Source organism: Stomoxys calcitrans, chromosome 1, assembly GCF_963082655.1.
Source record: "Stomoxys calcitrans chromosome 1, idStoCalc2.1, whole genome shotgun sequence".
Taxonomy (NCBI): domain Eukaryota; kingdom Metazoa; phylum Arthropoda; class Insecta; order Diptera; family Muscidae; genus Stomoxys; species Stomoxys calcitrans.
The window spans coordinates 226,795,048-226,816,937 of record NC_081552.1 but is presented as its reverse complement, the minus strand read 5'-3'; the positions used below and the strand labels follow the sequence as shown (position 1 = coordinate 226,816,937).

At 36.4% G+C, this 21,890-nt stretch overlaps 1 protein-coding gene across 1 annotated transcript in view; it reads right to left on the bottom strand.

Annotated features, from left to right (window-relative positions):
- LOC106094229 (uncharacterized protein DDB_G0283357) overlaps nt 1-21,890 on the bottom strand; it is a 68,312-nt gene that overhangs the window by 35,082 nt on the left and 11,340 nt on the right. Inside the window, exon 3 of the mRNA XM_059362389.1 lies at nt 12,328-12,406. Coding sequence (XP_059218372.1) covers nt 12,328-12,406 — 79 coding nt within the window. The remainder of the gene's footprint in view (nt 1-12,327; nt 12,407-21,890) is intronic.

The following is a 21,890-nucleotide window of genomic DNA, read 5'->3' as shown; positions in this document are numbered from 1 at the left end:
CATGGATGTTGAAAGTCATAACACGTATCTTTGCCCCAAATTTCTGTCAAATCGAATGAAAATTGTGGCTTCTAAGGGCTCAAGAATTCAAATTGGGGGATCGGTTTATATGGGGGCTATATCTGTTTATAGACCGATTCGAATCATACTTGGCATGGATGTTGAAAGTCATAACTCAAGTCTTTGATCTCAAATTTCAGCCAAATGGGATGACATTGAGGCTTCTAAGGGCTCAAGAAGTCATATCCGGGGATCGGAGTCATAACTCAAGTCTTTGTTCCATATTTCAACCAAATTGGATGAAATTGAGACTTCTAAGGGCTTAAGAAGTCAAATCCAAGGATCGGTTTATATGGGAACTATATCTATTTATAGACATTTATAGCTCAGACAGTCAAATCGGGGAATCGGTTTATATAGGGGTTGTATTCAAATATAAACCAATATCTGCCCATTTGCAATCCCCAACGGCCTACATCAATAAGAAGTATCTATGCAAATTTCCAAGCGGCTAGCTTCACGCGTTCGACCGCTATAGAGATTTCGACAGACGGATGGGCGGACATGGCTATATACACTCAGACACACACTCAGAATGAGACGAGATGATCCAAAACATATTGGGTTGCCCAAAAAGTAATTGCGGATTTTTCATATAGTCGGCGTTGACAAATTTTTTCACAGCTTGTGATTCTGTAATTGCATTCTTTCTTCTGTCAGTTATCACTTTTACTTTTAGCTTGCTTTAGAAAAAAAAGTGTAAAAAAAGTATATTTGATTAAAGTTCATTCTAAGTTTTATTAAAAATGCATTTACTTTCTTTTAAAAAATCCGCAATTACTTTTTGGGCAACCCAATATATGTACTTTATGGGGTCGAAGATCAATATTTCGAGGTGTTACAAACGGAATGACTAGATTAGTATACTCTTATCCTATGGTGGTGGGTATAAAAATTGCAAACCCTTCCATGAACATTCCAATAAGTAAGGGGGCCAAACTTCTCACACATTAGTGAGTGCTGGCCGATTCAAGCTTAAGCTCAATGATAAGGGGTGGCACTTTTAATGCGGAGTCTGAACGGCGAGCCGCAGTACGACACCTCCTTGGGGAGAAGTTTTCAGTTTTCGCTGAAATTTTTATACCATCCACCATAGGATAGGGGTATACTAATCTAGTCATTCCGTTTGTAACACCTCGAAATATTGATCTTCCATAAAGTATATATTTTCTGGATCGTCTCCACGTTCTGAGTCGATCTAAGTACGTCCATCCTATCGTACGTCCATCCTACCGTACTTCCGCCCTACCGTACGTCCGTCCTACCAAAATCACGATAACGGTCGAACGCGTAAAGCTAGCAGCTTGGTACTTTAAATTGATGTAAATCGCTGCGGATTGCAAATAGGCCAAATCGGTTCAGATTTACATGTAGCCTCCCTATAACCCGTTCTCCCAATTTGACTTCTTGAGCACTTACAAGCCGCAATTTTTGCCCGATTTGGCTGAAAGTTTGAATGTAGTTTTTTTGCTAAGACTTCCAACACCTGTATCATGTACCTGATACAGCTCTCATAGCCATAGCTCCCTGTAACCTGATATAGCTCCCATATAAACCGATCTCCCGATTTAACTTCTTGAGCCCTTCGGTTAGGTTAGGTTGAAAAAAGGGTGTAGGTATTAATCCGCCCCATGCCACTATGGACATACACCTAAGCCAGTAATCGGCTTGTTGTGCGCTCTAAATACAAAAGAAAGTAACCTCGAAAAAGAAAAAGTTAGGAATTCCGTGCTACTTACAAAATCCTTAACTGTTTTCCATGCCACTCCGCTTTGATGTTTCATGTCTTGTATAGTGTTCCCACCTACGTGCCGGTATCTGCTAGACGCGAAAGAATGGCAGTGACAAAGGAAATGCACCAACATCTCATCATCTTCCCCGCATGCCATACACATGATGTCACTTGCCGCCCCGTTTCTACATAACGGGACACATAGTCCTATGTGTCCCGTCATAATACCAATAGCTATACTGATCTCCTTCATACTTCCTTTCAGTAATAACCCCGTCTTCTGACGATCTGGATCCCCCATAGGATTTTCGCCGTCCTACCGACCGTTTCGCTATTGCACAATGTTGCATGCGAACTCGTCACCCACTCCCTTAACTCGGACCGCGTCGATCCGAAAGGCTTCGGGTTTGCAAAGTATATTGGCGGCAGTCCTCTGACCTTCATTGCCAAATCGTGTGCCCTTTCATTTCCCTTTACTCCGTTATGGCCCGACACCCAAACGATGCGGAGTTTGTCATCCTCGGAGAATTCGATAATCTCCTTCTTACACTGCAAGACTGTTTGTGACCTTACCGTCCTGGTTGTTATTGCCCTTCCACAATGTTGCATGCGCATTTGTCGCCCACTCCCTCAACTTGGACTGCGTCGACCCGAAAGTCTTTGGGTTAACCAAGTTTATTGACGGCAGTCCTCTGGCCTTCACTGTCCTTTTATTTCCCCTTACGCCGTTATGGCCCGGCACCCAAACGATTCGGATTTTCCCATCCTCAGAGAAGGCGTTAATCTCCTTCGTACACTGCAAACTGTTCGTGACCTTACCGTCCTGGTTGTTATTGCCCTTATGGCCTGTTAACTGTCCGTAATGATGTTCCCTCTCGACGTCCTCGCGCGAGCACCACTCCACTTTACGCATTCCGTGATCGCCCGGATCTACGCCTGCAGGTCCGTATTATGGTCAGGCAGTCTAAAACAAATCTCAGTCCCTGGGTTCTCAATGTAGACCCCCAGGCCCACTGTGTCCTCTAGCTTTGATCCATCCATATAACATGATCTTTCAGATGGCAATACTAGGGTTCCGTCAATCCAAGACTGTGCCGCTGGCAGCAGTGCCTCGATCTCGACCTCAAGGATTATCTCAGGTATCCGAAACCTCTTCCCTTCCTTCCAGGTTTCCTATCGTCACCTCGATTATAACACGTTGGTATAAGCTGCTCCCATCCTCAATCCATTCTCCCATCGCTTTAAGACTCATAGCCTCAGTATCTGCCTCACATTTAATCTGTATGTCAATGGGTCGGATATCTAGAATGGTCTTCAGTTCCCTAGTGGGCGTGGTCCTTATCGCTCCGTCTATACCAAGACAACATGTTGAACCATTACAAGCCGCAATTTTTGTCCGATTTGGCTCAACTTTTGCATATAGTGTTTTGTTAAGACTACCAACAACTGTGTCAAGTACGGACCGGATCGTTTTATAACCTGATATAGCTCCCATATAAACCGATCTCCCGATTTGACTTATTGAGTCTTTACAAGCCGCAATTTTTGTCCCATTTGGATGAAATTTTGCATGTAGCGTTCTGTTATTACTTTCAACAACTGTGCTTAGTACGGACCGAATCGGTCCAAAACCTGATATAGCTCCCATATAAACCAACCTCCCGATTTGACTTTTTGAGCCCTTACAAGCCGCAATTTTTGTCCGATTGGGCTGAAATTTTGCATGTAGCGTTCTGTTATTACTTTCAACAACTGTGCTTAGTACGGACCGAATCGGTCCAAAACCTGATATAGCTCCCATATAAACCAACCTCCCGATTTGACTTTTTGAGCCCTTACAAGCCGCAATTTTTGTCCGATTGGGCTGAAATTTTGCATGTAGCGTTCTGTTGTTACTTTCAACAACTGTGCTTAGTACGGACCGAATCGGTTCAAAACCTGATATAGCTCCCATTAAACCAACCTCCCGATTTGACGTTTTGAGCCCTTACAAGCCGCAAGTTTTGTCCAATTTGGCTGAAATTTTGCGTGTAGTGTTCCGTAGAGACTTCCAACAACTGTGCCAAATACTGTCCAAATCAGTCTATAACGTAATAAAGCTCTCATATAAACCGATCTCCCGATATGACTTCTTGAGCCCATGCAAGTCTCAATTTTTTTTCTCGCCAGGAATCGAACCCAGAAGTTCACCGTCTTAGGCAGACATTAACCTGATATAGCTCCCATATAAACCGATCTCCCGATATGACTTCTAGAGCCCTTACAAACCACAATTTTTTTTCTCGTCAGGAATCGAACCCAGAAGTTCAGCGTCTTAGGCAGACATTAACCTGATATAGCTTCCATATAAACCGATCTCCCGATATGACTTCTAGAGCCCTTACAAACCGCAATTTTTGTACTCGCCAGGAATCGAACCCAGACTTTCAGCGTCATAGGCAGACATTTAAGAGGTGGCAAACCCAGAAACATCGTAAAATCTGCAAAATTACTTTGAAAAAAAAAAAATTTAATGAAAAGAAGAATTTCGTAAAAAAAAATTTCACATTCGATTTCATAAAAAAAAAAATTATAAATTGTTTTGTTAAAAAAATTATTCAACCTTTTGTTTAGGTTTAAATTGGGTTCACGAAACTCTGTTTGCGCATAAAAACATTTTTACAGTTAATTTGTGTGATTTTTTTTACGAAGTTTTTCTTGAATTTTGTGTACATTTTTGATAATTTTTCGAGTTATGGCATGGCAACCCTGCTTGCCAAATATGTGCTGCAGTACCAGGCACATTCCAAAATTTCGAACATTTGTAAGCATATTTCTTGATGTCGGACATTTGTGTTGTGTTGGTGTTGGTGCCTTCTGCAAATAACAAACAGTACGAACAATTCATCACTTAAATGTCTTTCTCTTTGAGTACCTCTGACCTCGCTTTGGCCGCCTTTCATCATTGGTGGCCATTTCAGAAGTGCATTCATTTTGTTTGTCTTTTTCTGTCGTCCAAACTGTGTATGCGAAATATCCCCCAAAATATAGTGACACTCTTCCCTGTCCACTGTGGGCAGTATGGGTTGGTGGAGAACCGCAGACTCACACAGTCAGGCAACCTCAAGTTCACCAGTAGTTTGTCAACAAACGAAAGTCTCTGCCATGGTACCGCTTCATTTGTATGGCAGGGTCATGTTGTAAACGTATGGGTTGGAGTGTTCTGTCAACAATGGCTACGCTGTGACGTACAACACACACATGAGGATGAAAAAAAAACCGTTGTGTAGGAAAATAAACCGTTGACATTTGATAGTTGATGGTCAGGATAATGATGACAGCGCAACACGAACATATAACGGCAGATATTGTCAAACTACGAGGGTCTATTGATAAGTGTGAAATGCGGACATTATGCGGACGCTATATTGAATTCTAAACCGATTTGGATGGTCTTCGATAGAGGTGTTGCCATGGAAAATAAAACAACCCATTCGACAGATATCGAACGAATGAAGACGGACGGGCGGACATGGCTTAGATCTTTATAAAATTTCAAGATGATCAAGAATATCAGTATAAATATTGGGTTGCCCAAAAAGTAATTGCGGATTTTTTAAAAGAAAGTAAATGCATTTTTAATAAAACTTAGAGTGAACTTTAATCAAATATACTTTTTTACACTTTTTTTCTAAAGCAAGCTAAAAGTAACAGCTGATAACTGACAGAAGAAAGAATGCAATTACAGAGTCACAAGCCGTTGAAAAAATTTGTCAACGCCGACTATATGAAAAATCCGCAATTACTTTTTGGGCAACCCAATATTTCAATGTTTTTACAATCGGTATGCCCAGATGTGTCTACCCCACCAAATTTTTGGGTATAAAAATGTGATCTAACTCATTGTGCCTTTTCATGAACAGCGTGTATTTCCAATTCCAAAACTTTTAATAATACAACATTTCTTTTCATTACAGCTTGAATTCGAATCTTCAAAACGAAAACAATTCCCTCAACTCATGGCACAACAGCAAATTCTAATGGGTAAGTCAGGTTAATGACATTTAGAAAAAATACGGCAGTTTATTGATATATGGACTGTTTGAAATATTTGCAATTTTTTTGGAACATTTTTGGATAAGCTGTATACCATAGCATGGGGGTATACTAATTTCGTCATTTCATTTATAACACATTGAAATATTGTTCTGAGACCCGAGAATGTATATGTATTAGGTCGGGTTGACTTTTATGGATGAAAGAGATTAAAAATCGTGTAGCGAAGACGTAATCTGCATAAAATTCTAAGAAAATTCTCCGAAGATATCATGGAACTAGAATTAAATTCCAATTCGTGCCTTTAGACTTGGAAAATGCTATTATATTGGGTTGCCCAAAAAGTAATTGCGGATTTTTCATATGGTCAACGTTGACAAATTTTTTCACAGCTTGCATTCTTTCTTCTGTCAGGTATCAGCTGGTACTTTTAGCTTGCTTTAGAAAAAAGTGTAAGTTTTAGTCTAAGTTTTATTAAAACTGCATTTACTTTCTTTTAAAAAATCCGCAATTACTTTTTGGGCAACCCAATATATGCTTTTTGAAGTATAGAGGCGCGAATTAGCGTTTTATTTAAGATACATGGTTTCTTCGGAGAATTTTGTTGCAATTTTATGTACTTTACGTTTTTGCTATATACTCAGTCGATTTAGCCATGTCCGTCTGTCCGTCTGTCTAAAATACTCTTTAATTTTAGAAGGAGTAAAGCCAGGCGTTTGAAATTTTGCACAAATACTTCCTTTTAGTGTAGGTTGGTTGGGATTGTAAATAGGCCATATCGGCCAATGTTTCGATATTACTCCCATATAAGCCGATCTTGGATCATGGCTTCTTTAGCCTCTAGAGGGCGCAATTCTTATCCGATTTGGCTGAAATTTCGCACCAGATGTTCTGTTCTAACTTCCAATAACTGTGATGATGATCAGGTCCAAATCGATTCATAAGCTGATATAGCTGTCATATAAACCGATCTCGGATTTTGATTTTTTAAGCTTCTAGAGAGCGCTATTCTAATACGGCTTAGCTGAACTTTTTCATGAAGTATTTCCTTTTTTTGACTTTCAATATATGTTCCAAGTATGGTCCAAATCGGTTCATAATCTGATATATCTGCCATATAAACCAATATAGGATCTTGATTTCTGGAGCCTCTAGAGGGCACTATACATATCCGATTCGCGTGAACTGCGCCTAGTATGCTTCTAATTGGTGCATAACCTGATATAGCTCCCATATAAACCGATTTCGGATCTTGACTTCTTGAGCCTCTAGAGGGCGCAATTGTTATCCGATTGGAATGAAATATAGCACGACGTGTTTCGCTATGACTTCCAACAACTGTGCTAAGTATAGTTCAAATCGGTCAATAACCTGATATAGCTGCCATATAAACCGATCTTGAATCATGATTTCTTTAGCCTCTAGAGGGCGCAATTCTTGGCGCAATTTCGCATTAGGTGTTCTGTTCTAATTTCCCCCAACTTTGCGATAACGGTCCAAAACAGTTCATAACCCGATATAGCTGCCATATAAACCGATCCCGGATTGTGATTTTTTGAGCTTCTAGAGAGCACTATTCAAATCCGACTTAGCTGAACTTTTTCTTTAAGTATTTTCATTTTTGACTTTCAATAAATGTTCCAAGTTTGGCCCAAATCGATTCATAATCTGATACAGCTGCCATATAAACCGATCTAGGATCTTGATTTCTTGAGTCTATACTTCTTGAACCTCTAGAGGGAGCAATTCGTATCCGATTTGGCTGAAATTTTGCACCAGGTGTATTATTTTGACCATCAACGACTGTTTATACCCTACACCACTACTGTGGTACAGGGTATTATAACTTAGTGAATTAGTTTGTAACACCCAAAAAGAAGAGAGATAGACTTCATTGATAAGTATACCGATCGACTCAGAATCACTTTCTGATTCGATTTAGCTATGTCCGTCTATCTGTCCATGTTGATTTGTGTACAAACTACAGGTCGCAATTTTCATCCGATCGTCTTCAAATTTGGTATGGGCATGTTTTTCGGCCTAGAGACGAAGCCTATTGAAATTGCCGAAAATCGGTTCAGATTTGGATATAGTTCCCATATATAAGTTCGTCCGATTTGCAGTAATAAAGCAATAAAATGGTCATTTGTTAACCGATTCTCTTGAAATTAGGTAGGATGGATTTTCTTATGACTCTCAATATTACTGGTGAATTTCATAGAAATCGGTTCAGATTTAGATATAGCACCCATATATATGTTCGTCCGATTTGCAGTAATACAGCAATAAAATGGTCATTTGTTAACCGATACTCTCGAAATTTGGCAGGAAGGATTTTCTTATGACTCTCAATATTACTGGTGAATTTCATAGAAATCGGTTCAGATTTAGATATAGCTGTCATGTATATATATCGCCCGATTTTCACTCCTAGACCCACTGCAAGTGCATTTACTGACCAATCTTCCTAAAATTTTGTACAACGCTTTTCTCGACGAATTTCACAATATCCATAAAGTTTGGTCGAAATCGGTTCAGATTAGTGGATGGAATCGGTTCAGATTAAGATATAGCTTCCATGTATTTGTTCGTCAGATTTTGGAAAATTTGTTGTCATTTGTGTTGTCTTTTGTGTTTATAGGGTTGGTGTAGAGTATTATAAAGTCGCCACCGCCCGACTTTTGCATTTCCTTACTGTTTTTCATATCGGTTCATTACCATATATAGCTCCCATAGAAACCGATCTCGAATATACCCTTCTTGAGCCGCTAGAGGACGCAATGATTAGCCGATATGGCTAAAATTTAGTTTGATGTGTTTTCTTTTACTTCCAACAACTGTGCCAAGTATGGTTTAATCGGTACACAACCTGATATAGCTCCCTAATAAACCGATTTTGAATCTTGACTTCTTGAGCCACTAGAGGGCGCAATTCTTACCCAATTTAGTTGAAATTTTGCATGAAGTCTTTTGTTTTAACTTCTAACAACGGTGCCAAGTATGATTCATATCGATACATTATCTGATAAAGCTCCCATATAAATCGATATCGAGTCATTACTTCTTGTGCCGCTAGATGGCGCAACGTCAGATTTGGTCTAAAATTGCAAGTACATCGTCATTTGTAAACCGAATCTCACGAAATTTTGCACAACGGATTTTCTGGAGATTACTGGTGAATTTCATAGAAATCGGTTCGGATTTAGATATAGCTCCCTTATCTATGTGCGCCCGATTTGGACTAGCATTGTAATAATTTGGTCTTCGATCTTCACAAGGTTTGTCTTATAACTCTTCAGATGACTGATGAATTTAATGGAAATTTGTTCAGATTTAGATATAGCTCCCATATACATGGATCTTCCGATTTTCACTTTTAAGGCCTTTGATAACCCATTTATGGCGGTGGGGGTATATTCACTTTGTAATTCCATAACACATCGAATTATCCATTTCCAAACCTATAAAGTATATATATTCCTGATCAGCTCAAAAATCCAAGACGATCTAACTCAGTCTGTCCGTCTGTCCATCTGTCTGTTGAAAGCACGCTACAGTCTTTAAAATTAGAGATATTGAGCTGAAACTTTGCACAGATTTTTTTTGTCCATAAGCAGGTTAAGTTCGAACATGGGCTCAATCGGACTATAGGTTCATATAGCTCCCATATAGACCGATCCACCGATTTAGGGCCTTAGACCCATAAAAGCCACATTTATTATCCGATTTTGCCGAAATTTGGGACAGAGAGTTGTGTTAGGCCTTTCGATATCGTTTTTTCAATTTGACCTAGATCGGTCCAGATTTGGATATAGCTGCCATATAGACCGATCTCTCGATGTAAGGTCTTGCGCCGCATAAAAGGCGCATTTACTATCAGATTTTACCAAAATTTGGGACAGTGAGTTGTATAAGGGCCTTCGACCTCATTTTGCAATTTGGCCCAGATCGGTCCAGATTTGGATATAGCTGCCATATAGACCGATCCGCCGATTTAGGGTCTTGCGGCCAAAAAGGGCGCATTTATTGTCCGATGTCGCCGAAATTTGTGACAATGAGTTAAGTTAAGTCCCTCGACATCCTTCTTCAATTTGGCTCAGATCGGTCCAGATTTGGATATAGCTGCCATATAGACCGATCTCTCAATTTAAGGTTTTGGGCCCATAAAAAGCGTATTTGTTGTCCAATTTTGCTGAAATTTGGGACAATGATTTGTGTTAGGCCCTTCGACATTCTTCTGCAATATGGCACAGATCGGTCCAGATTTCGATATACCTGCCATATAGACCCATCTCTCGATTTATGGTCTTGCGGCCATAAAAGGCGCATTTATTGTCCAATTTGTTGAAATTTGGGACAGTGAGTTTCGATAGGCCACTCGATATCTTTCTGCAATATGGCACAGATCGGTCCAGATTTGGGCATAGCTGCCATATAGACCGATCTCTCGATTTAAGGTTTTGGGCCCATAAAAGGCGCATTTATTGTTCGATTTTGCCAAAAATTGGGACAGTGAGTTGTGTTAGGCCCTTCGACCTCCTTCTTCAATTTGGCTTAGATCGGTCCAGATTTGGATATATCTGCCATATAGACCGATCTCTCGATTTAAGGTTTTGTGCCCATAAAAGCCACATTTGTTGTACGATTTTGCTGAAATTGGGGACAGTGAGTTGCCTTGGGTCCATCGACATTTTTTTTTTAATTTGGCCCTGATCGGTTCAGATTTCGATATACCTGCCATATAGAGCCATCTCTCGATTTATGGTCTTGCGGCCATAAAAGGCGCATTTATTGTCCAATTTTGTTGAAATTCGGGACAGTGAGTTTCGATAGGCCACTCGATATCTTTCTGCAATATGGCACAGATCGGTCCAGATTTGGGCATAGCTGCCATATAGACCGATCTCTCGATTTAAGGTTTTGGACCCATAAAAGGCGCATTTACTGTCCGATGTCGCCGAAATTTGGGACGGAGAATTAAGTTTAGCCCCTCGACATATTTCTGCAATAAAGCACAGATCGGCCCAGATTTGGATAAAGCTGCCATATAGACCGATCTCTCGATATAAGGTCTTGCGCCGCATAAAAGGCGCATTTATTGTCCGATTTTGCTGAAATTTGGGACAGTGAGTTGCATTGGGTCCATCGACAACTTTTTTTTTTAATTTGGCCCTGATCGGTCCAGATTTGGATATATCTGTCATATAGACCGATCTCTTGATTTAAGGCTTTGGGCCAATAAAAGGCGCATTTATCGTCCAATGTCGCCGAAATTTGGGACAATGAGTTAAGTTAAGCCCCTTGACATACTTCTGCAATATGGCACAGATCGGCCCAGATTTGGATAAAGCTGCCATATAGACCGATCTCTCGATTTAAGGTTTTGTGCCCATAAAAGCCACATTTGTTATCCGATTTTGCTGAAATTTTAGACAGTGAGTTGCCTTGGGCCCATCGACATCTTTCTTTTTTTTTAATTTGGCCCTGATCGGTTCAGATTTGGATATAGCTGCCATATAGGCTGAGCTCTCGATTTAAGGTTTTGGGCCCATAAAAAGCGCATATAGACCGATCTCTCGATTTAAAGTCTTGGCCCCATAAAAGGCGCATTTATAATCCGATTTCACTGAAATTTGACACAGTGGTCTTTGTTAGGCTTTTCGACATCCGTGTCGTATATGGTTGAGATCGGTTTATTTGTAGATATAGCTACTAAAAAGGTCATTATATTGCTGTACACAATTGAACAATGACTTGTACTTATTAGTATTTGGTCCAAATCGGAACATATTTCGATATAGCTGTTATGGGGCATAAGGTAAGCATTTTTCGGCAGATTTTGACGCATAGTGATTTACGTATCTACCCGAGGTGGTGGGATCCAAAGTTCAGCCCGGCCGATATAAACGCCTTTTTACTTGTTTAATTTCTAATTTACTAACTAATTTTAGCTTTACAACATTTTTCTAAACGTTCATAATTATAGCAGAGCCATTTGCTTTGCCTGTGATTGTAGTTCTATTGCTAAGGCTAAAATTTACAAAATATACCTCGTATAGTTTTAGTAATTGAAGTTATCCCAAAAATTGCACATCATCTACACCAACTTCACGGTACTTTTTTTTACCTCATATTCAGTACAAAGATAAAGCACCAATATGTATGACAACTTCTCCCGAAATATTTCACTAGCCAAAGTTCTGAAATTTTCAACAGGACATGGTTGAAAATAGTACATGAGGAAGAAAAACTAAGGCTAGCAACAAATTTTTGCTTGGTCCACCATTTAAAACTTTTGGCAGAAATGAAAAACTGTTGTTTGTTTTTATTAAAAAGTCCAAACTATTTTATGTTTATTTGTGTGGCGCATGCATTTTATGTCTTTTTAGGGGACAATGTTTTGTTTATCTACTAGCAACTAAAATCCTTTATAAATCTAGCTTTTATATTCCCTCTGCAATAGGTTCGTTGAAAATGTGCTGCTTTTTGAAAGTACTTACCAATCATTTCCAGTTTTATTAATATTTTGCCTTTTTCTTCCCACTTGATGGGCTTTGGGCTCGGCCACCATGTTGACATCTAAAATTGTTTAAAACAATGCAGGCAAAAAAAAGGAAAGGAAGAAAAGAAGACCAACAAAAAACTTAAATTTTAATATGCAATGCATTTCTATGAAAATTACATACATATGTGAGTAAGTGAGTGGTGTATAATATTTGCAACCCAAACCCCAAAAACTGTTTTTTTTTTATACCGAATGTCTATCTTTGTGAGTGGCCATTGTTTTGCAGTGTAATTTATGGTCTGAGCGGGTGATAATAGTCCAACGACCAACTGCAGAAGGGTAAAAGTTTATAATAAAAGTTTTGTACTTGTTTGGTGTTTGGTCTTTTTTTTTTGGAAGGAATTGTTTGTTTGTTGGCCGCATATTTGACTTCATTGTCTTTCATGGTCTAGTTATTGTTTTCTATGTATGGATGATGGCCATTTTTTTCTCCTACGTCTCCATTCACAAAGCAAAATAAACAAAAGGCTTTCATTATTTGCTACTTTATTTGCGTGATGAAGTGGCTCGTTGGTGGCAAGCCTGTTGTTATATATGGCATGTGGTCTATACGATCTTGAAATTCAAAAAAATGGAAATTTTAAGGATTTCAATTGTTGGCTATGATTTAAAGGGAGTTGTTATCTGTTAAAAGATCTCGTATTTGCCAATGAAACAAAAAAAAAAAAATAAATTAAAATAAAATAAATTAAAATAAAATAAAATAAAATAAAATAAAATAAAATAAAATAAAATAAAATAAAATAAAATAAAATAAAATAAAATAAAATAAAATAAAATAAAATAAAATAAAATAAAATAAAATAAAATAAATTAAAATAAAATAAAATAAAATAAAATAAAATAAAATAAAATAAAATAAAATAAAATAAAATAAAATAAAATAAAATAAAATAAAATAAAATAAAATAAAATAAAATAAAATAAAATGAAATGAAATAAAATAGAATAAAATAAAATAAAATAAAATAAAATAAAATAAAATAAAATAAAATAAAATAAAATAAAATAAAATAAAATAAAATAAAATAAAATAAAATAAAATGAAATAAAATAAAATAAAATAAAATAAAATAAAATAAAATAAAATAAAATAAAATAAAATAAAATAAAATAAAATAAAATAAAATAAAATAAAATAAAATAAAATAAAATGAAATAAAATAAAATAAAATAAAATAAAATAAAATAAAATAAAATAAAATGATATAATATGATATGATATGATATGATATGATATGATATGATATGATATGATATGATATGATATGATATGATATGATATGATATGATATGATATGATATGATATGATATGATATGATATGATATGATATGATATGATATGATATGATATGATATGATATGATATGATATGATATGATATGATATGATATGATATGATATGATATGATATGATATGATATGATATGATATGATATGATATGATATGATATGATATGATATGATATGATATGATATGATATGATATGATATGATATGATATGATATGATATGATATGATATGATATGATATGATATGATATGATATGATATGATATGATATGATATGATATGATATGATATGATATGATATGATATGATATGATATGATATGATATGATATGATATGATATGATATGATATGATATGATATGATATGATATGATATGATATGATATGATATGATATGATATGATATGATATGATATGATATGATATGATATGATATGATATGATATGATATGATATGATATGATATGATATGATATGATATGATATGATATGATATGATATGATATGATATGATATGATATGATATGATATGATATGATATGATATGATATGATATGATATGATATGATATGATATGATATGATATGATATGATATGATATGATATGAAACACTGGCGTATAAAACCAAATGAAACTAAGTCTATACACGTAACATTCACACTTAACCACGGAAACTGCCCTCCAGTTCAAATGAATGAAGTCCAACTCCCGCAGGCGAATGAGGCGAAATATCTGGGACTATACTTGGACAAGAAACTAACTTGGAAAACGCACATAAAAATAAAAAGAAAAGCTTGTGATATACAACTACAAAAAATGAATTTTCTGATTGGACCAATTTCCAAGTTATCCTTAGAAAATAAGATACTTATATACAAATGCATTATAAAACCAATCTGGACATACGGTATCCAGCTATGGGGAACCGCTTCACATACAACAATCAAACTACTACAGCAACTACAATCAAAAACATTACGCAAAATTGCAGGTGCACCATACTACATAACTAATAAGCGACTACACGAGGAATTAAATATAAAAACTGTCCAGGAAGAAGTATTGTCACAACTCCAAAATTATAAATTGAGAATTCAACAACATCCAAACCCACTAGCAACAAACCTGATGAGGAACACTGAAACATTTAAGCGGCTCAAAAGAAAAGCACCGCAAGACCTACTGTAAATTTTTAACTCCACTTTAATGATGCATAAATAAATTTTATACGTGGGCCAACCACTGGGTTGGCACCATTAGTAATTATAATATACAAAATAATGTCGATAATAATGTAAATATCTATACTAAGATAGAAAGCATTAATAAAAATGAATTAAAAAAAAAAAAAAAAAAAAAAAAAAAAAATATGATATGATATGATATGATATGATATGATATGATATGATATGATATGATATGATATGATATGATATGATATGATATGATATGATATGATATGATATGATATGATATGATATGATATGATATGATATGATATGATATGATATGATATGATATGATATGATATGATATGATATGATATGATATGATATGATATGATATGATATGATATGATATGATATGATATGATATGATATGATATGATATGATATGATATGATATGATATGATATGATATGATATGATATGATATGATATGATATGATATGATATGATATGATATGATATGATATGATATGATATGATATGATATGATATGATATGATATGATATGATATGATATGATATGATATGATATGATATGATATGATATGATATGATATGATATGATATGATATGATATGATATGATATGATATGATATGATATGATATGATATGATATGATATGATATGATATGATATGATATGATATGATATGATATGATATGATATGATATGATATGATATGAATTGAAATAAAATAAAATACACTCAAAGAATATTTGACTTCATTGTCTTTCATGGTCTAGTTATTGTTTTCTATGTATGGATGATGGCCATTTTTTTCTCCTACGTCTCCATTCACAAAGCAAAATAAACAAAAGGCTTTCATTATTTGCTATTTTATTTGCGTGATGAAGTGGCTCGTTGGTGGCAAGCCTGTTGTTATATACGGCATGTGGTCTATACGATCTTGAAATTCAAAAAAAAAAAAATGGGAATTTAAAGGATTTCAATTGTTGGCTATGATTTAAAGGGAGTTGTTATCTAATAAAAGATGTCGTATATCTCAATAAAATATAATAAAAACCAGTTCTTGAAATCTTGACTTTGATTTGGATACCAATTGAAATAACAATTAAGAATCATGTAAGATTTTCCAACCATTGGACAAATAATTTGGATTTCCATTTCTTTAAAAGGCCACATCGGATAAAAGATTATATGGGAGTTATATCGAAACCTGTGCCAATTTTATTGACACATACTGGGACATGAAATAGAACATCTCACGCCCAATATTGTAGAGATATGACCAAAATTGTGGATTCTACTGCCTTAAAAGTCCATATCGGATGAAATATACACATTGAAGCTATATCTAAATCTAAACCGATTTTTATGAAATTTTGCATACACATGAAGATGTTAAATAAAACACCCCATGCTAAATTTTGTAAAGATCGAACGAAAATTGTGGCTTCTACAGCCTTAAAAGGCCATATCGGATGAAAGATATGTAAGGGAGCTATATCTAAATCTGAACCGATTTCTATTAAATTTTGCACACATGTAAAGACGTCAAATAAAGCACCTTATGCAAAATTTTGTAAAAATCGGACCAGAATTGTGGCTTCTACAGCCTTAAAAGGCCATATCGGATGAAAGATATGTAAGGGAGCTATATCTAAATCTGGACCGATTTTTATGAAATTTTGCACACATGTGAAGACGTCAAATAAAGCACCTCATGCAAAATTTTGTAAAAATCGGACTAAAATTGTGGCTTCTATAGCCTTAAACGGCCAAATCGGATGAAATATATATCTGGGAGCTATAGCTTAATTTGAACCGATTTTAATTAAATTTTGCACATTCATTGAGAGTTGACAAAACCGACTCCACGTCAAATTTGGTGAAGATCGGACCTAAATTGTGGGTTCTACAGCCTTAATAGTTCAAATCAGATGAAATATACACATTGAAGCTATATCTAAATCTAAACCGATTTTTATGAAATTTTGCATACACATGAAGATGTTAAATAAAACACCCCATGCTAAATTTTGTAAAGATCGAACGAAAATTGTGGCTTCTACAGCCTTAAAAGGCCATATCGGATGAAAGATATGTAAGGGAGCTATATCTAAATCTGAACCGATTTTTATGAAATTTTGCACACATGTGAAGACGTCAAATAAAGCACCTCATGCAAAATTTTGTAAAAATCGGACCAAAATTGTGGCTTCTATAGCCTTAAACGGCCATATCGGATGAAAGATATGTAAGGGAGCTATATCTAAATCTGAACCGATTTGTATGAAATTTTGCACACATGTGAAGACGTCAAATAAAGCACCTCATGCAAAATTTTGTAAAAATCGGACTAAAATTGTGGCTTCTATAGCCTTAAACGGCCAAATCGGATGAAATATATATCTGGGAGCTATAGCTTAATTTGAACCGATTTTAATTAAATTTTGCACATTCATTGAGAGTTGACAAAACCGACTCCACGTCAAATTTGGTGAAGATCGGACCTAAATTGTGGGTTCTACAGCCTTAATAGTTCAAATCAGATGAAAGATATATATGGGAGCTATATCCAAATCTAAACCGATTTTGATGAAATTTTCCAGATAAGTTAGGACCAGTAACAAAATAGTCCGTGCCATATTTTATGCAGATCGGTTGAAAATTGTAGCTACTACGGCCATTTAAGTGCAAATCGGGCGATACATATACAAGGGAGCTATAACAAAATCTGGACCGATTTTTATGAAATTTTGCACACATATGGAGACGTCAAATAAAACACCTCGAGCAAAATATTTTAAAGATCGGACTAAAACTGTGGCTTCTACAGCCTTAAAAGTCCATATCGGATAAAAGATATATATGGGAGCTATATCTAAATGTGGACCGATTTTTATGAAATTTTGCACACATATGTAGACCTCGAATAAGAACCCAATCCCAAATTTTGTAAAGATCGGACGAAAATTGTTGCTTCTACTGCCTTAAAAAGCCTAATCGGATGAAAGATATATGGGAAAGATATATGGGACCTAAATCTTAATCTGAACCGATTTTTTTTCAAAATCAATAGCGTTTGTCCTTGGACCAAAAAAGTAAAAAGTGAAATGTGGAAAATTTCGAGACAATCGGGCAATAAATACGAATACATGGACTCATAGACGGACAGACGGACATGGCTAAATCGAATCAGAAAGTGATTCTGAGTCGATCGGTATGCTTATCAATGGGTCTAGCTCTTCGCCTAATAGGGACTCAAGAAGCAAAATCGGGATATCGGTTTATTTAACAGCTGTATCAAGCTATGGATGGATTTATACCATATTGGACGCGTATGTTGAAGGTCATGGTAGAAGCTGTTGTACAAAATTTCAGCCAAATCGAAATAGAATTGCGCCCTCTAGAGGCTAAAGAAGTCAAGTTTCCAGATCGGTTTATATGACAGCTATATCAGGTTATGTACCGATTTGCGCCATACTAAGCACAATTATTGGAAGTCATAACAGAACATCTCATGCAAAATTTTAGCCAAATCGAAATAGAATTGCGCCCTCTAGAGGCTCAAGAAGTCAAGTTCCCAGATCGGTTTATATGACAGCTATATCAGGTTATGTACCGATTTCCGCCATACTAAGCACAATTATTGAAAGTCATAACAGAACATCTCATGCAAAATTTCAGGCAAATCGGATGTGAATTGCGCTCTCTAGTGGCTTGATAACTCAAGATCCCAGATCGGTTTATATGACAGCTATATCAGGTTATGAACCGATTGGAACCATGCTAAGCACAATTATTGAAAGTCATAACAGAACATCTCATGCAAAATTTCAGGCAAATTGGATGTGAATTGCGCTCTCTAGTGGCTTAAAAACTCAAGATCCAAGATCGATTTATATGGCAGCTATACCAGGTTATGAACCGATTGTAACCATGCTAAGCACAATTATTGGAAGTCATAACAGAACATCTCATGCAAAATTTCAGCCAAATCGGATGAGAATTGCGCCCTCTAGTGGCTCAATAACTGAAGATCCAAAATCGATTTATATGGCAGCTATACCAGGTCATGAACCGATTTGGACCATACTAAGCATAGTAGTTGGAAGTGACAGCAAAACATCATGCGCATCCGAAATTGTATAATAATTGCGCCCTCTAGGGGGCGCAGTTGTCAGAAGTGATACCAAAACACCACGTTCAAAATTTCAGTCAAATCGGACGAGAATTGCGCCCTCTAGGGGCTCAAGTAGTCAAGACCCAAGATCGGTTTATGTGGCAGCTGTATCAAAACATGGACATCAGCCAAATCGGATGAGAATTGAGCGCTCTATTGGCTTAAGAAGTCAGGACCCAAGATCGGTTTATATGGTAGCTATATCAAAACATGATCCGATATGGCCCATTTATAATCCCAACCGATCTACACTAATAAAAAGTATTTGTTCAAAATTTCAAGCGGCTAGCTTTACTCCCTTCAAAAGTTAGCGTGCTTTCGACAGACAGACGGACGGACGGACATGGCTGTATGGACTTAAAATGTCTCAGACGCATATTTCGAGGTGTTAAATACAGAATGACGAAATTAGTATGCCCCCATCCTATGGTGGAGGGTAGAAAAATTATTCGCTTTTTTTTGGGTTGTTTTTGCTGGTCTTACATAAAATTAATTATTGAGTTTACCTCTAACATTCTTAGATAGTTAGCCATAGGCACCATCAAAAATTTTTAAATTCAATAAAGCTTTTGAATTAATGACCATCGAAGCAAAAGAAAACATTTTACTATCCCTTCAATGTGCCACAAGACAACAGCGACTCATAAATCAATCACCAAAACCATTTGTCTTAATAAAACTGACTGAAAGTCGCTGTTCTTTGGCTTCGTTTAGAAGAAGAGAGAGGAGAAGGAGAAAAAAACTAAATTTGCTATAGGGCGGCAAAATTTAATTTCGTTAAAAAAATAAAAATAAAAAATTATTGCACGCACTCATATTTGCTGTATGAAAACATTGTGAAAAGGGTGTGACAGACCAACAAAAGCCCAAAACAGAAACTTCCCCTGGAAAGAAGCAGTCCAAGAACAAAAAAACTGCACCTCAAGGTTTTCAACATAATTTCTAAGATTTTCGAATTACATGTACTTGGGGTTTTTTTGTTTTTAAGGAGCAGCACATTCACGGCATGCACAAAAACAAAAAGGCCATCATATGGTGCCGTGGAGAAAAAGTCCTTTAGTCTTGACATAGCAACGCAGTAGAGGGGTTGCAGAGAGCCAGGCCCTTAAGGTGATAAAAAAGAAGGCCAAAATATAACTCCACCCAGACTACAAGGAGGGTGATGTTAGCCATGGTGAAGCGGAAATTCAACAGAAATCCCTTCGTCTGCGCTAGTGGCTGTCAAGGAAGCAACATTTTTCCATTTTTTGTTTGTGCCTTATCCTTCTTGGCGGCTCTTTTCGTTGTTGTTGCTGCTCAGTTTTTTTCCTACTTGTCCTTTTCCACAATTAGTTTTGTTGTTTTTTCCGCCTGTCTTGCCACCACCCCACCTTTATGGGTTGCCTGGCTACTAGACGCCTTCTAAGGCATAATTAAGATTAAGGATAAAGTCGAAAAAAAGAAAAATCCAAGGATTTCCGCTGCTTACAGAAATAAGCACTTAAATGGTTTAAAGTGTTCGGAAAAGACAGCATTTGCAAGAAGAACTGAGAAGTTGAAGGGATTCTTTTAAATCGCATTTTCTTTTGAGTCACAGATTTCCTGAAGCCTTTTTCACGTTAAGTTGATTTACTTTGTAAATCACAAATAAAATCGCATAAATTTCTCTGTTACAGTTTTAAATATGCGCTTATGTTCCTCCCACTCACACTGGTGCATATTTCGATCATCCATGGAGTATCACTTGAGGCAAATAAATATTTTTTTTGCTTTTGTTTCGTTTTGGCAATACTTTGCGATGATATCTCTTGAGCTGCATGCGTTAAGTGCATAAATATGTTTTCAGTGTTAAGTTCGCACTTTTATGATGAGTCGTATTTACCTTCCCATAGAGTCAGTTGAGAGAACAGTGGTGTTCTTATCCTTTTTGGAAAAAAGAGATGCAAAAAAATTACGAGGGCGGTGAAAAATTATTTTCTCAAAATTTTATTCTTTAGAAAAAAATTTTTTAAAATTTTATTTTTATAGAAAACTAGCTGGACAGGGCGCTCTCCGCTGCGCCTTCTTTAACTCTCTAATATCTTTTTAGGGTTGGGACACTTCGCCTTGAATGTGTATATCGTATTCGTGCCACTGTAGCCTATGTCCGCCTATAACGCTGAAATCAAATTCAAATCCTGACGATAACATGGGACAACATTTAAAGCGGTGGTGATCCCCTCTTAATGCTGGCGACATTTGCCATGCATGGTCATGTAAAAAATTCTCCCCAAAGTGATGTCGCACTGCGGCACGCCATTCGGACTCGGCTATAAAAAAAAGTCCCTTATCATTGAGTTTAAACTTGAATCGAATAGCTTTCATAGATGTGTGAGAAGTGTGCCCCTTCTCGGTTCCTGTGTAAATTTGTATTCCACTCCCAAATACCTTTCTTTTGAGTCCTATATAATCGTACTGGTAAATACTTGGGGTTTAGAGAGACACTTGGCCCTTAATGTAAATATACGCTTCGAGCTCTACTTTCAAATACATTTCAAATGAGCCCCGTTATAGCATGATAGGTCAATAAATACTGTTTAAGGGTGGGATGGACCACAGTGACTTTGTTTTGACTGTGAGAAAGCAAAAAAATTTCGAACGAATCGCTTTACCAATCTCCGAGATCTGGTGGTTTTAAAAATTAGGGTAATGAGAAGTGTTTTTTAGGGGAGGAATGGCACTCAGACATGTCGACGATATCAAATTCGTGCTGCAATCCCAAATCCATTTAATGTGAGCCCCTTTTTGCCATGGCCAGTAAATATGAGATGTTTGGAGAGTGTTTTGGGGCCTGTGTCGGCCTCCGGC